Here is a 14470-nt window from a genome sequence, read left to right on the forward strand (position 1 = left end):
CTCAACTGGCTCCTCTTGACGTGAAGGAGCAGCGGCTCTACTCTGAGTCCCTCCCGGATGACCGAGCTTCTCACCCTATCTCTAAGGGAGAGCCCAGACACCCTACGGAGAAAACCCATTTCGGCCGCTTGTATCCGCGATCTCGTTCTTTCGGTCATGATTCAAAGCTCATGGCCATAGATGAGGGTGGGAACGTAGATCACACACTAGCTCCGGCTCCTTCCCCACCAGAGAGGTGACATTCAACGTCCCAAGAGTCAGCTTCTGCAACCAAGGATCGGATCGCCAGGGCCTCCTCCCTCGGCCGCCACCCATCACACAATGCACCCGACCCCTTTGGCCCCTCTCATAGGCGGTGGGCTCATGGGAGGGGGGACCAATATCTCCTCTTCGGGCTGAGCCCGGCCGGGCTCCATGGGTAAAAGCCCGGCCACCAGGCGCTCACCATGGTGCCCCCCCTCCAGGCCTGGCTCCACAGTGGGGCCCCGGTGACCCGCTTCCAGGTGAGGGAACACCAAGTCCAAAGTTCTTGTCCATCATAAGGGGTCTTCGGGCTGAGTTTTGTCTGGTCCCTCACCTAGGACCTGTCTGCCTTGGGTGACCCTACCAGGGGCATGAAGCCCCAGACAGCATAGCTCCTGGAACCATTGGGGCACTCAAACCCCTCCACCATGATAAGGTGGCAACCCAAGGAGAGGCAACCACCACCATACAAGTTTTATTATTACATGAAATATAAGATATATAAGATATATAAAGACACAAGTGTGGTTTTACCATTTTATGTCTTTTCAGAGTTAAATCCAGACTTGGTCTCTGTAGTGGTCCCTCACTTTTCATTGTAATATCTCTACATTTGCTTTTATTATTTCTATAGCAACATCTTTTTCAGTAGCAATAGTTATTTTCATATATTAGCATTTAAAAATATTTTATTCAGACTAAAGAAAAGGAACAATTGTTTTCTTTTTTATTTGAAAATTAGATGGAGAAAATATACTTGTAAATATAGCATTAAATGATAATCCATTATATAAAAATTACATCACAAAGATAATACTAATTTATCTTAAAAAAAATAACAATCCTCACTGAAGTACAATTGTGGTTGTATTTTAATGTATAACATTTTACCTACAATGATTCACACAAATAAAAAAATACGGACATATTTAGACAAAATATATGGTAATTAGCAATCATCATACACATAAATGTTTTTCAAGTTTCCACTAAATGCTGACTGATAATTTATGGGGTGGCAGATTTCTACAACACATCAAAAATCAAAACAGGGTAATATTTTGCTTCCAAACTATATTGTTTGATGTTTTCTTGAAAGAAAGCATGCTGACACTACTCTCTCCACCCACACGGTCTTAAAACACATCAGCTACCTACAGTGATCACACAGTCCTATCTTGTCCCCGACAAACAAAATCGCAACTCTTTATTTCCCGAAACTGGTTTCTGCAGATGTGCTCCAAAAAGATGAAAACGCACCTGATGCAGCATTGAACGACGGAGAGGATTTGTCTCAGGTGTGTGCAGACAGAGGAAGGCACCAGCTCGTGCTCTCTTTTTTTGTTTCTAGTGGGGGGGGGGTTCTCCATGTTTTTGTGCACATACATGCAAATTTGCAGTACATGCACAGGCCAACATATTCCCACAAATGTGTGAACAGGGGTGCACGTACATGTCCACAAACAACCACCTTGAGAGCGCCAAGAGAATATAAAAAAATTACTACATAATAAAAACTACAACGCTGTGCACTGTTATTGGGCAGTACTTTTATCGCAGGGCTCTGCTTCCCCCTGGGTCTGATTTGTTGGTGTCTCATCAGTTCCAGAGGCATCTTGTGGTCCCGCGCTGCAGCAGCAAACAAAAAAGGCTTTCTGAAGTTCTTCCACCATTGCTCTCTCTCCATCTTCCAGCTCCGCATCCTCCTGCATATCCCACCTGGAGAGCAAGGAGACACAACAACAACAGCTGTTATTTTTCAGCAAACAGTTCTGAGGGTTAAATGAAAAACCACATTCAGCAAAATCTTCTGAATTTGACTCCTATATGTTGTTTTGATGCATTAGGACTTAGGCCAACATATTCAATAAGCTCCCAGCCAAATTGGTGTTATCTTTCTATATCGCTCCTCTAGATATATCTCACAATCATGAGGCACCATGTAGCTGATTTAGACTCAAACGAAACGTCTATCCAAAACTCATTTTGGTGCCAGACTTATGTTTGTACATTACATTTTTGTTAAAATATTTGAACATTAACTTGCATATTTTCCAACAGTAGAAAAGTTAAAAGAAAATATTTGCTACTGCCTCTCTTTCTACAGTGAGTTGCAAAGGTGCTCACACCCCTTGGACTCTCTTCAGAGAACCATAGCACGCTGAACACAGCAGGGAATTGTGAAGATGTTTTGATCAGGATTAGATTATGAGACAAGCCTGGATATTTCATGGAGCACTATTCAGGTCACTATCCAAAAAAACGAAAGAGTAGTAGGTCAACTCCTTGTTGTGAACTTCACCAACCTAACATTTATTGAAGAATAGATAGGAGAAAGTTATTGGTAAAACAAAACTCTAACAAGTTCAATTTGCTACAAAATAATGGAAAGTAGGGCAGAGGCTTACCTTCCAACAAGACAATGGATCTAAACAGTAACCCAGATGTACAATAAAAAAGTTTAGCTTTGATCATAGCCTAACAATCTGTTGATATGGCCTCGTCAAGGTCAATAATTTGAGATAATCTTTAAAAAGATTTGCAAATTGATATTCACAGAAGATCTCCATCCACTCTAACCGAACCTGGGCTATTTTACAAAATGGGCAAATTTCTAGTTGATGCCCCAAAATACTTAACCCAACCTTTATCAAAGTATTGATATAGGTTGGGTGGGGAAAGACGGTGTGGTTTTATTTGTCAAAATCTTTGAAAACAACATATGACTACATCACTGCATTCAAATTAGTCATTACTTTATATTGGTCTGTCACAGTAAATCCCTGTAGTCTTACTGAAGTTCAGTTGAAATGCGACAAAATGTAGGAAAATCAATGGTTAAAAATTATTTTTTCAAGGCACAGTAGGTCAATGTTTTCTACAAGTCTCTCTGATTTCCACCATAGACAAGTTATCATTCAGCATCTTCAGAGCAATCTCAGTTTGGATAACAAAATTTTGCAGAATGAATTAATGCAGCTTCATCCCGTTTATCGCGTCTACAGTATGTCTTCCTTATACATTTTCTAATTCTTCAAGCTACAGAGTTGGATGGAGGGCTTCAATGTGAGGACATCAAGGTTAGTCTCGTTGTAATTCACTCACAGTATTTCGATTGAATCCCTTGACGAGCGACTGTGGTCAATCAAATCCACAAGGATGGGCTGAGGGCCGTCTTGGAGGCGCCGCATTACACTGCCTCCACAAAAGAATTATATCTGTTCGACTGCAAATGATTGCATTTTCGTTGCAATCTTTCCGTCCCCTTTTATCCTGCCCTGCCTCCATTCCTATTTCCCTCTACAGCCTCTGTGAAACATGTGCTGTATGTTTGTGCTTTGTAGATGTGTGTGAAGTGTACAGTGTATATAAGGGGGGAAAGGAGGCAGGAGATGAAGGAAATCATGTGTTCAATGCAAACTAACATTCAGAACCTTGGAGGGAGTTCTAGTCTTTGTAGCAGATTGTGTCTAGACCAATTGGACATCATCTTGGCTCATTTGAATACAATTTAGGGATAGTAATTACCCTCCAAGAAGTGGGTCTGTTTAAGGGAGTCCACATTCTTCTCTGCATGCTTAGGTCATAAATCTGTGTTTTGAAAGGTCATTTGTGTGTCAGTCACTTTTCTTATTATGCCTTTCCAAAGTTTTTACATCTTTCAAAGTATCCAATCGTTTTTGAAGTGAAAAGAAAATTCTCCATTATTTTCAAATAAAATCATAAAAAAATTACATGCATTGGTTATTCTCTCAATTACAATTAAAGCTGCAAGTCTTTCTGAGTTTTGTATTTAGTTTTGGCTCTGTATTTACATCTTACCCACCCAACTCTTGCCATCTTCAATGTGGTTGCTGAAATGGAGCATTACCATGACATGATGAGACCACCAAATTGTTTCATGGGAGTCTTCAGCGTGATGTTCAGTCTTTTGTGCAGTTTCTGGCCACCCACATCTGAGTCAAAAGCCCAATTCTGGTTTTCACGAGCCATAACCTCTTCTGACGCTAGTCTGCTGTGTCCCTCTGATGACTCATGACATGCTCCAAAGGGACTTAGTTGTGGAGTGCATGGCTGATGTTCCATTGACTGACTATTCCACCTGAGCTATTGGTCTCTACAGCTCATCCACAGTTATCCTGGGCCTCTTGGCTGCTTCTCCGATTCCTGCCATCCTTGCCCCTGTGAAATACACTTGACGGTCATGTTTTGGTAGGTTGCCAGTTGTGCTGTACTCTTTCCATATTTGGCAAATGGAGTGAATAGTACACTGAAACATTCAACGCCTGCTTTTTATAGAACCTTTCACAAAATATGTATGTCATATACCTACCAGGAGCACACAGCAGTTACCTTTCAGAAATGAAGTTGACAGTGCAGGACAACAGAAGTTGTGATGTAGCTTTGGCATCAGCAGTGAGCATGAATTATTCCCATACCATTCATTCTTTTCAAAACAATATCAGTAGAAGACCTCATGTTGGGATCCTTTTTGTCTGGACAAATGAGTCAAATCATAATTATACACCTTTCTGTTTATGCTTTTGTACCATGCAGCTTGGCAGACCAGCAAACCATCACCATGTCATTCCCTCAACTTGAAACACCAACTTTCTTCTAAACAGATCAGCCGATGCAGGGCTGTGACTCCCTCACTATGTATGTCATGGGCATAAGAAAGACTAGATGTAAAAGCAGATTCTCCACAACGTTATCCCTGTCCACTGTGTTTCTTGTTTATGATGCTATTAGTTCACTAATGGTCACTATTTACATTAAATATATTAAGCCTACATCCCTCTGTTTACTTATAAGGTGTCATCTGAAGGCAATGGACTTTACTTAAGGGTATCAAAGAAAAGTGGACTGAAAACAAGCTCATACTGCACTTTTCAAATTTTGATTTGTGACAATTATGTGCTACTTTGTGTATATCTAATACCAAAATCAAAGAGTTGGTGGCTATAACATGACAAGATGCATAAATGTTCAAGTGGTGAGAATAGTTCATCGATCCATAGAATGAGAAGATTGAAGAACAAAAAGGGAAATCACACAACTTGAAAAGAAGTTACACCTGATGTTTTTATGAGTGACAAAGAATAAAATCAGTTCTACCGAATAACCATTATGAGATTCAAACACTCCCACATTGAGAACAATACAAATGTCACACGGCATGCAGAACGAGAGAAGCAATTGTACGAGGGAGAACAGAGAGCCATAAGCATGGCACCCAATAAAAGAGGGAAAGAGGAAAAGAGAGAGAGGGGAGAGCGGAAGGAAGACAGGAAGGTACGGTAAAGGTTTTTCAATGTTTAATTTTCAAATAGGATTAAGCAGAATGACATTTAGCTGAAGGTTACATGCTCAGCATTGTCTTAGCTGATATTGATATGCAGGAGGCACCCTGCTTGTCACCGGGACAAACACTGTTGATGAATGAGAAGTCTTTCCCTAGGAAGGTGTTAAGTGCAAATTTGAAATGAGAGTAAGACAGAGGTGGGGAGAGAGAGAGGGGAAAAAATAAAGAGAACACACACACAAATCTGCGTACATACAAATAGAATTACCACAATAGTTGATGTAAACTGTCACTAGATAATGTTGGCAAAACTGTAAATTGTTGCGCAAGGTAAAAGGTTGCTGATTTGCCGCGACTGGTTGATCTCGTGCTGAACAAAACACACAAGGTGCTTTGTTATGTGCATCTAATTTCAACAATCATGACACAACAACGCCTCTTAGAAATGCATAAGTAGGCTAAAGTTGACAGTAACTTCACTGTATCCTCATTTCGGCAACTTTTTCCCCGGAATTTACATCTTAATAAGGCGAGTCTTACCCTTTAATTCTTATGGGCTCTGCTCATTTCTCATGCATTAATACTGGAGCTGCTGACTTAGCTCTTCCTCTGAATACAGAATAGGACACACATATTAAGACTCATATATTTACAGGATTGATGCCACGAGAGATTGTCTCAGAGTGAGATGAGAAGGGCTGGTTCGGATCGGTTTCAGTGTGTGAGCTGTACTAATCACGGGAAGGCTGCAGACATGAGACAGGCAGCATCCTTCCTGCTTCTTTTAGCTGAAAATGTATTCAAGATCTTGCTGGAGATCAAGCAATAAAACACAGTGCAGATAAAACCTCCACAAAGGTGTTTTTCTGAGTAGCAAAGAACGAGAGAAGACCTAAACTCTAAGAAGTAAAAGAAGTATTGCTTGCATTGAACTTGGTGCAAGTGAGCAGAAAGACAGAGAGCTTAGATCACGAGTCTGTGGCCAGTGGTTTCTTTAGCAGCTGTCTGTGGTTTCTCTCAGTGTCGGGGTGTTTGTACCGCTTTGGCTGCAGTGCCTGCTCTGCCACCGGGACCTCTGTTTGTTTAATAAGGCGCGCCTGTCAAACAGAGAGTGCCACCGACAGCCAGACGCTCTGCTAAATGACTCTGACAGCAAGCTCTAATCAGAGGCTTTGCACATTGCCACAGGGCCTGGAGAATCCATCATAACCCAGGCCTAAATATTTAAAGCGCTAAACTTTCGAAAGGTCAGGCCTTTCCGTGGATGCCAGGGCGACATGTGTCAGTGAAGTGCACAGTGAAGTGGGAAGAGAAGCACATATCAACGGGGACACATGGAGAAATACAGAGCCGGCTACATTCATTGGATAGATTATGAAGAATTCTGGGTTGCCCCTTCATCACTTTCCTGTTCAGCTCACTCAGCGGGTTATTTTTTAGGATTCAGGTATGGGAACTGAGATTGGGCGTTCACCAAGGTCAAAGTTATGTCTGGTGAACAATTTCTGTGCATTTTCTCTCGCATTTCTGCCAAAGGCAATCAGAATTTTATTAAAAATCTAAGGTGATTATCGACCAAACTGGTAAACTGATGTTTGTGCTTTCTTAGCTCTAGTTTTATGTGTTTCCCCCACTTAATGCTCAGATTGTGGCCAGAACATTCTATTCTATTCTATTCTATTCTATTCTATTCTATTCTTCAAAGTTTTTACTTCACATGTTCATGTTTCTGATGCTTTTTCCTGAGGCATTTTGAGGCTTTTTACATATCTATAATATGGGTGCCAATAAATTTGAGCACTAGCATTTAAATGTTTGAATTGTACACATTTGACACCATGTTACAGACATCCTTTGGATTGTCAATCAAACTTTGAATTAGTGTTGCAGTTGAATTTGAAAGTATTTTCTCAGATTTAAATAATTCCTCAGTCATTTACACCATGGCCTAAATGGATACAACAAGTAAAGGTGTGTCAGAAAGAACACTCAGATTGACTCCATTGTTTCCAGAAACATTACACACAATATGTCAAACCTCAGCTTAAAGGTATAAAAATATCAGCCTTTCTGACAGCAGCGAGCAAGCAGTGGTGCTCTCTAAAGACAAATTAACTTCCTCAGCTGCGACAACTTGACCAGGACTTGTCTTCCAAACACAAGAAGCAGCTCTGTGATGAGATCAGAGCTCAGAGCATCTGGTTATGAGTCAAGAAGTGAGAGCGGATAAATGTAGAGTACAAAATGTGGGCACAGATTGTCAGTGTGTTTTAACAGAATAAGGCTAAGTGAAATCTTATCTTAATTCCTTACAATTCAGTTAGCATCTAGTTATATAGTTTTAAATATTACACAAATTATTTCAAAGGAAGTTTAAAAATGTGAATTAAAAGTTAGAGGAAAAAAATAAAACCACAAAAAAGAGCAATTAGATAATAATGGATGATGTGGCTCAGAATTTAGTTTATCTAAAGCAACTGATGAGTTCACAATATAGGGCAGAAGGTCATTTCTTTTGACTCAGTTTCCAATGAGAAGCAAACATCCAATCCAATTTGGGTATGTGCCTGTGCGGGGCTATAAGCCAGAGGGAGATTGTAACTGACAGCCATTGGACAGCTGGCTGGATTTGAATATTGACGAGACAGAGACTTGACAGAAGAGATTATGCTCTACCTTCTGACTTACTAGCTGCAACACTGATCCATTGTATTGTCAGATCAACTCAGCATCAGATCTACAGTATGTCCGGGTGACGTGGCGTTGCCACTCAGTATTAGACCCTACCTGGGATCCATCTCAATATAATCTCAATACAAAGTGATGTCTGCTCAAAAGCTGCAGGACACTCGGCAACACAGCCAGGACAGAAATGCGTAGTATCAAAGCAAATCTGTCAAATGATGGAAAAAAATTCAATGCACACAAAATAGACTGACCGACAGAGTTTGCATCACAAAACAAGAAAGAATGACAATAGCTGAGTCTGTATAGCTTGAAATTAATCTCATTCAAAAATGTTTTTTTTTTTGTACATATCTGAATACGTCTGCTTTTGTTAATACATTTTAGATAAACAAACAACTTTTACAGACTGATTTATTCATGACATTCAGCATTTCACAAAATCAGTTATGGCACAAATTTGAAGATGTCTGCATTTGTTATGTATTGCTTTCTAGCATTGATGCGCACATTTTGCACCAAAACATATTTATCCCCAGGACACAAAACCTATGTCCATCCTGAATGTATGATATCTGGACATTCCCAATCTGCTTATATTTTAATACATTTGTTTGTACAGATGAATGTTAATAAAAACATTCAGGCATCTGGAAATTGACACAATGAATGAAATACTTTAAACTCTCCTCCTTATATCTTGGTAGATTTTGTTAATTTTTTTTTCATTACGTCATACAACAGAACAGTGTCTTTGAGATGCTTCACAAAATACATCACATGGATTCTTCCAGTGAACTAAAGTAACATGAATTAACCTTTTGATGGCTTACAAATCAATGAAATAGGATTTCAGGAATTGTTTCAAGGCATAGGTATCTCAATGTCTATACTTAAACAAAATGTGTAGGACATTTGTGACTCCCACTCCTGTTTTAGAGCCATTACTCCTCTATTAACCCTGTAACAACATTTTTACCAGTGTTGCACTGAGAAGTAGCTCACATAACGAGCTCAGCAGGTATCCAGTTCCACCAGGTCTTTGCTAATTACGACTGGCTAGTCAAGGAGCTGAGTAGGGGAGTCGTAGGGAAAAGGGTGCTCTGTGAAGTCAAAGCTGGGGTAGCTTGTTAATTGCAGCTCAGAAGAGGAGCTATATCTTGAAGGTGGCGCTGTGTCCACCCAGGAGTTTTGCACAGCTGAATGGTTGCCATAGGAGAGGTATGTTGACGAGGGAATAACAGTGCAACATCATTTAAAACTCATTAAAGTAGATTTTACATAATATTACCCTTTAACATAATGTAATTTTCTGGAAATGTTGTATCTTCTATAGTATGCCAAAACCATATTGCCTATGTTGTTGATTGAATAGACAATTTATTGGATGGATGGGTGTTATATAACTGACAGAAGAAAAAAAGCTAAAATAATACATATAAATGTGTTGGGATTGCCAAAAGGAAATGTTATATATGGTTTTCAGAAAATTAGGAGGAGACAAGGAGTCACAGAGTCTGCAAATCATGGTGTGCAATTTTAGTAACCACCACCAGAATCTATTTCTGAACTCTCACCACATGCTAAACTACTGGTAAACCTGTCTCCAAGTCTTCAAGCATCACATGAATGAATCTGCACAATTGTTAACCATGTGCATTGATGTTTATGTTTGTGTATGTGTGAGTGTGCATGTCAAAGACACTTTCTCAACCATATCAAACCGGTCTTGTCTCCCACCAAGCAGACATCCTCCCATCTCGAGGGCCGTCAACAGCAGTCAAGTCATAGATGGCCTGATCAAAGGGCCTCGGACAGATCTGTGAAGGCCCTTTGAAAGGACATCCACAGTTACACAAGCTGACACGCTTTTTCTTGCTTGAGTACAACCACACATCTAGCCTCTGAGGCATGCATGCTCACATGCGCATGTACAGAGGGACTCACACGAACACAAGACTTCAAACGCAGCATGGTCTCAGGCTCCAAGTTCAAGCAATAATAAGCTAATCAGCAGGCACAGGCTGCCTTTTTTTAAATCATCAAATGAAATGTCCAAGAACAGACAGATGTAAAGTAAAAGAAGTAGAAATGGGGGGAATCCTTTTAATATTGCAATATTTTAATTGAAGTAATCTAAAAAATCTGACTGGATGGTGTAAAACATATCACAGATTCATAAGACAGTGGAAAAGACCCATAATTCAAGACATACTGTAATTCAAGACGTACAAGAGATGCAGTACAGTGTGTGCTGTTGCAGCAGTAGGGTAAGTGAAGTTTTCCTGTCTGTTGGATAGAATCAGCAAATATTTACATTTCAATGGATTGTAATTATTATTGACTGTCCAGATTAGAACCTTGTAAGGAAGACTTTAGCCTGTCATAAATCCAAATCAATTAAAGAAAGGATACCCAATCTACAAAGTAAAAGTAGGCATGGAGTAGGAATAAGAATGAAATGATTAAGAGATTATAAAATATACATTTTAGGAAATCATACAATTATGACAACATTGAGGAATATTATTATAATATCAGTTACAATTCATTTCCCCAGTTAACGCATCATCTGTCTGTGAGGTTTAGCATCTCAACCACCAAATGCTACACTGCCTGGCCAAAAAAAAGTCGCCACCAAAAAATGGTCACACTCTCTAATATTTTGTTGGACCGCCTTTAGCTTTGATTACAGCCCGCATTCGCTGTGGCATTGTTTCAATAAGCTTCTTCAGTGTCACAAGATTTATTTCCATCCAGTGTCGCATTAATCTTTCACCAAGATCTTGTATTGATGATGGGAGAGTCTGACCACTGCGCAAATCCTTCTCCAGCACATCCCAAAGATTCTCAATGGGGTTCAGGTCTGGACTCTGTGGTGGCCAATCCATGTGTGAAAAAGATGTCTCATGCTCCCTGAACCACTCTTTCACAATGTGAGCCCGATGAATCCTGGCATTGTCATCTTGGAATATGCCCGTTCCATTTGGGAAGACAAAATCCATTGATGGAATAACCTGGTCATTCAGTATATTCAGGTAGTCAGCTGACCTCATTCTTTGGGCTCACAATGTTGCTGAACCTAGACCTGACCAACTGCAGCAACCCCAGATCATAGCACGGCCCCCACAGGCTTGTACAGTAGGCACTAGGCATGATGGGTGCATCACTTCACCTGCCTCTCTTCTTACCCTGATGCGCCCATCACTCTGGAACAGGGTAAATTTGGACTCATCAGACCACATGACCCTCTTCCATTCCTCCAGAGTCCAATCTTTATGCTCCCTAGCAAACTGAAGCCTTTTTCTCTGGTTAGCCTTACTGATTAGAGGTTTTCTTACGGCTACACAGCTGTTCAATCCCAACCCCTTGAGTTCCCTTCGCATTGTGTGTGTGGAAATGCTTTTGCGTTCACAATTAAACATACTCCTGAGTTCTGCTGTTGTTTTTCTTCGATTTGATTTGACCAAACGTTTAAGTAATCGCCGATCACGATCATTCAGGATTTTTTTCCGACCACATTTCTTCCTGGAAGACGATGGTTCCCCACCATCCTTCCAGTTTTTAATGATGCGTTGGACAGTTCTTAACCCAATTCTAGTAGTTTCTGCAATCTCCTTAGATGTTTTCTCTGCTTGATGCATGCCAATGATTTGACCCTTCTTAAACAGACTAACGTCTTTTTCACGACCACAGGATGTGTCTTTTGCCATGGTTGTTTAAGAAATGAGGAGTTACTCATTGCATCAGCTGGGGTTAAATAACTTGTTGCCAGCTGAAAGATAATCGCCTATGCAGTACTTATCCAATAGGAGGCTTGTACCTATTTGCTTAGTTAAATCCAGGTGGCGACTTTTTTTTTGGCCAGGCAGTGTACATAACAGGTGGGAAACAAGAGAAATAAAAGTTCATCTAGCTAGCTAAATATAACAGTGACACGCAGAACACGGAAGCATATGTAATGACCAAGTTAATATTTTATCCTAATTGTATTGTTTTACTATTGATATTGTAATGAATATTGAGGCTTTGCTAAATTGTGCAGCTCTATGGTCAATACTGTTTAACAATATTCAAAGATTGTGCAATGAAATGGGCTGCAGAAGTGAGTTAATAACCAACCCATACAGAGTAATTTATCACAATCGACAAATTCACTTTGCAATTAAACTAATACAAAAATTACACTAATCAACATTTATGATGTTGAATTGTGGTTGTTTTCAGAAGTAGAAGGCATCCATTTGGGTAACTCTTTCTTCTGCTTTTTTACAGTATGATCTGCATATTCAAACCTGACATGCAATAAGCATGTTTCCTTTTATAGCTTAGCCATTCCACACAGTATAAAATATGCTAAAATAGTCCTTCAAAAATCCTGCTTAGATAAAAAATTAAGTTTAGTTTTGTAGTTCTCCTTTTAATTTGTGTAATTTATCCCCACATATAAACATTTGAACTTTTAAGCTTGCAACTATAACAAGACAACAAAATATTGAAAGGGTTTGAATACTTTACAAAAGCACTGTATGTTGTGGCTGTGGACGGATTACAGAGTGTGTTTTGTGGGCCAAACCCCTCATCTCAGTCAGACACCTTTTTTTTATTATTATCGTTTTCTTTTAAAGACGTCAGACTATATGTCATGTGACCAAATATCTCAAATCCCTTTGCTTGGCTGTTTCTTGCTCCTAATTATTCTCTCTAGTCATCCAGGGGAAAGTTTGTGTAAATTTGCAGTGGCTTAATTACTGAATAATTTAGACCATGCTCCAAATTAATGTAGACATTTCCATATTAATATGTTTGCCTTCTGATTCAACATTTATTTGTACTGTGGACAGGAAGGTAGCAATTACCATGGCATACCATAGCGGTTGTTCTGTTATTTTAGACATCATTATGCTGCTTGTCCACCGCAGTGTGACTGTGAGTACTTGACTATAAGACACAGCTTGATATATTCCTCAGATATGCTCACTGTTCCTCTGTGGCTAAGATCTTGCTCGAGGAGAAAAGAGTGAGGGGGCACTGTTCGTGTTTGACAAGGTGAGGTCCAATTTAGAACAGCTGCTGTTTTTGGACGCATTTTTATATGCAGGAAAAATGAGGACAACAGCAAGTATCCAAACACCTGCCAAGTCCACACACTGTCTCCTGGTCAGTACAGCAGAACAGGCACTGAGGTTTCTGTGTCCCAGAGGGTTGACAGTTCTTTGTTCCTTTTATCTTCCATCCTGACCCACCTCTCCCTCCACCTTGCCTCTCTCTTTGCTTGCCTCCGAGTCTCCCAACTGTTTGGCTCTTGTTAGGAGCTTGGCTTAACAGGTTGGCATCTTTCACTGAAACAGCACCCCCAGAAGAAGTTGTGACACTGAGAACTGTGGGCATGTGCAGGCACTTCGATGTGTGTGCGTGTGTGTCTGTGAAAGAGAGAGAAAGAGAGACCTTTCTTTCTTGAGCTACAGTAAATTATTACAGTGAGCCCCTTCGTTAGGAAAGCCAACAGTCTCTGCTGTGTCCTATGTCTCCCTGTCTGACACCACTTCCCAAGTTCCCTTCACATGAGGCAAAACAAATATTTCCATCAGGGGACAAAAACCGCCCTCCTATATAAATCTATTCATAAGGTTGAAAGTAAACAACCTGAAAAAGTTGATTTTTAACAACAAATGTCTTTGGTCATTATTACAAATCAGGCACTTCATGGCATAAATCTTGAATGTAAATCATTTTTAAAAAAATATGTTTGCCTGATTGGTTGTGTAGTAAGTAAGTCAGGTATTTAACATTGGGAAGTACCTGCTACCAAAAAAAAACATTCCTGCAATGCTCCAAATTTTGTAGATGTTTCTAAAGCTGCCTTGGATGATGTCAACAATAGGACAATGACTTTAAAAATATGTGTAACATTTCTCTTTACCCTTTTAAATGGGACACACACCTTATATCATAATAAAAAAATGAACTGGGAATTTTGTCAAATTAAAAACAGTTCCTGTTAATTTGATCCAACAATGTCAGGTGTCTCAGACAGCTAAATATAAAAGGGCACAAACTTTGCAGCATCAAAGTAAGTCCAAACATTAATCCAAATAATGATTTCAGTAGACATAGTTTTTAAATAGTTTGGCCAAAGTCCAGAATAAAATCTTCCCGAAAATCTGTGGGCTCATCTGAATAAGAGAAAGCACTAGTGTACTCAAAATCTGGCAGATTTGAAGTGGCAACAAATAA

At 39.8% G+C, this 14470-nt stretch overlaps 1 protein-coding gene across 2 annotated transcripts in view; it reads right to left on the minus strand.

Annotated features, from left to right (window-relative positions):
- Positions 1–956: 956 nt before the first annotated feature.
- kiaa0825 (KIAA0825 ortholog) overlaps positions 957–14470 on the minus strand; it is a 135375-nt gene continuing 121861 nt past the window's right edge. For both annotated transcript variants that reach the window (XM_032577450.1, XM_032577449.1), the window contains one exon: positions 957–1962. In XM_032577450.1, coding sequence (XP_032433341.1) covers positions 1779–1962 — 184 coding nt within the window. In that variant the 3' untranslated portion in view covers positions 957–1778. The remainder of the gene's footprint in view (positions 1963–14470) is intronic.

The sequence above is a fragment of the Xiphophorus hellerii genome, chromosome 12 (genome assembly GCF_003331165.1).
Source record: "Xiphophorus hellerii strain 12219 chromosome 12, Xiphophorus_hellerii-4.1, whole genome shotgun sequence".
NCBI classification, from domain to species: domain Eukaryota; kingdom Metazoa; phylum Chordata; class Actinopteri; order Cyprinodontiformes; family Poeciliidae; genus Xiphophorus; species Xiphophorus hellerii.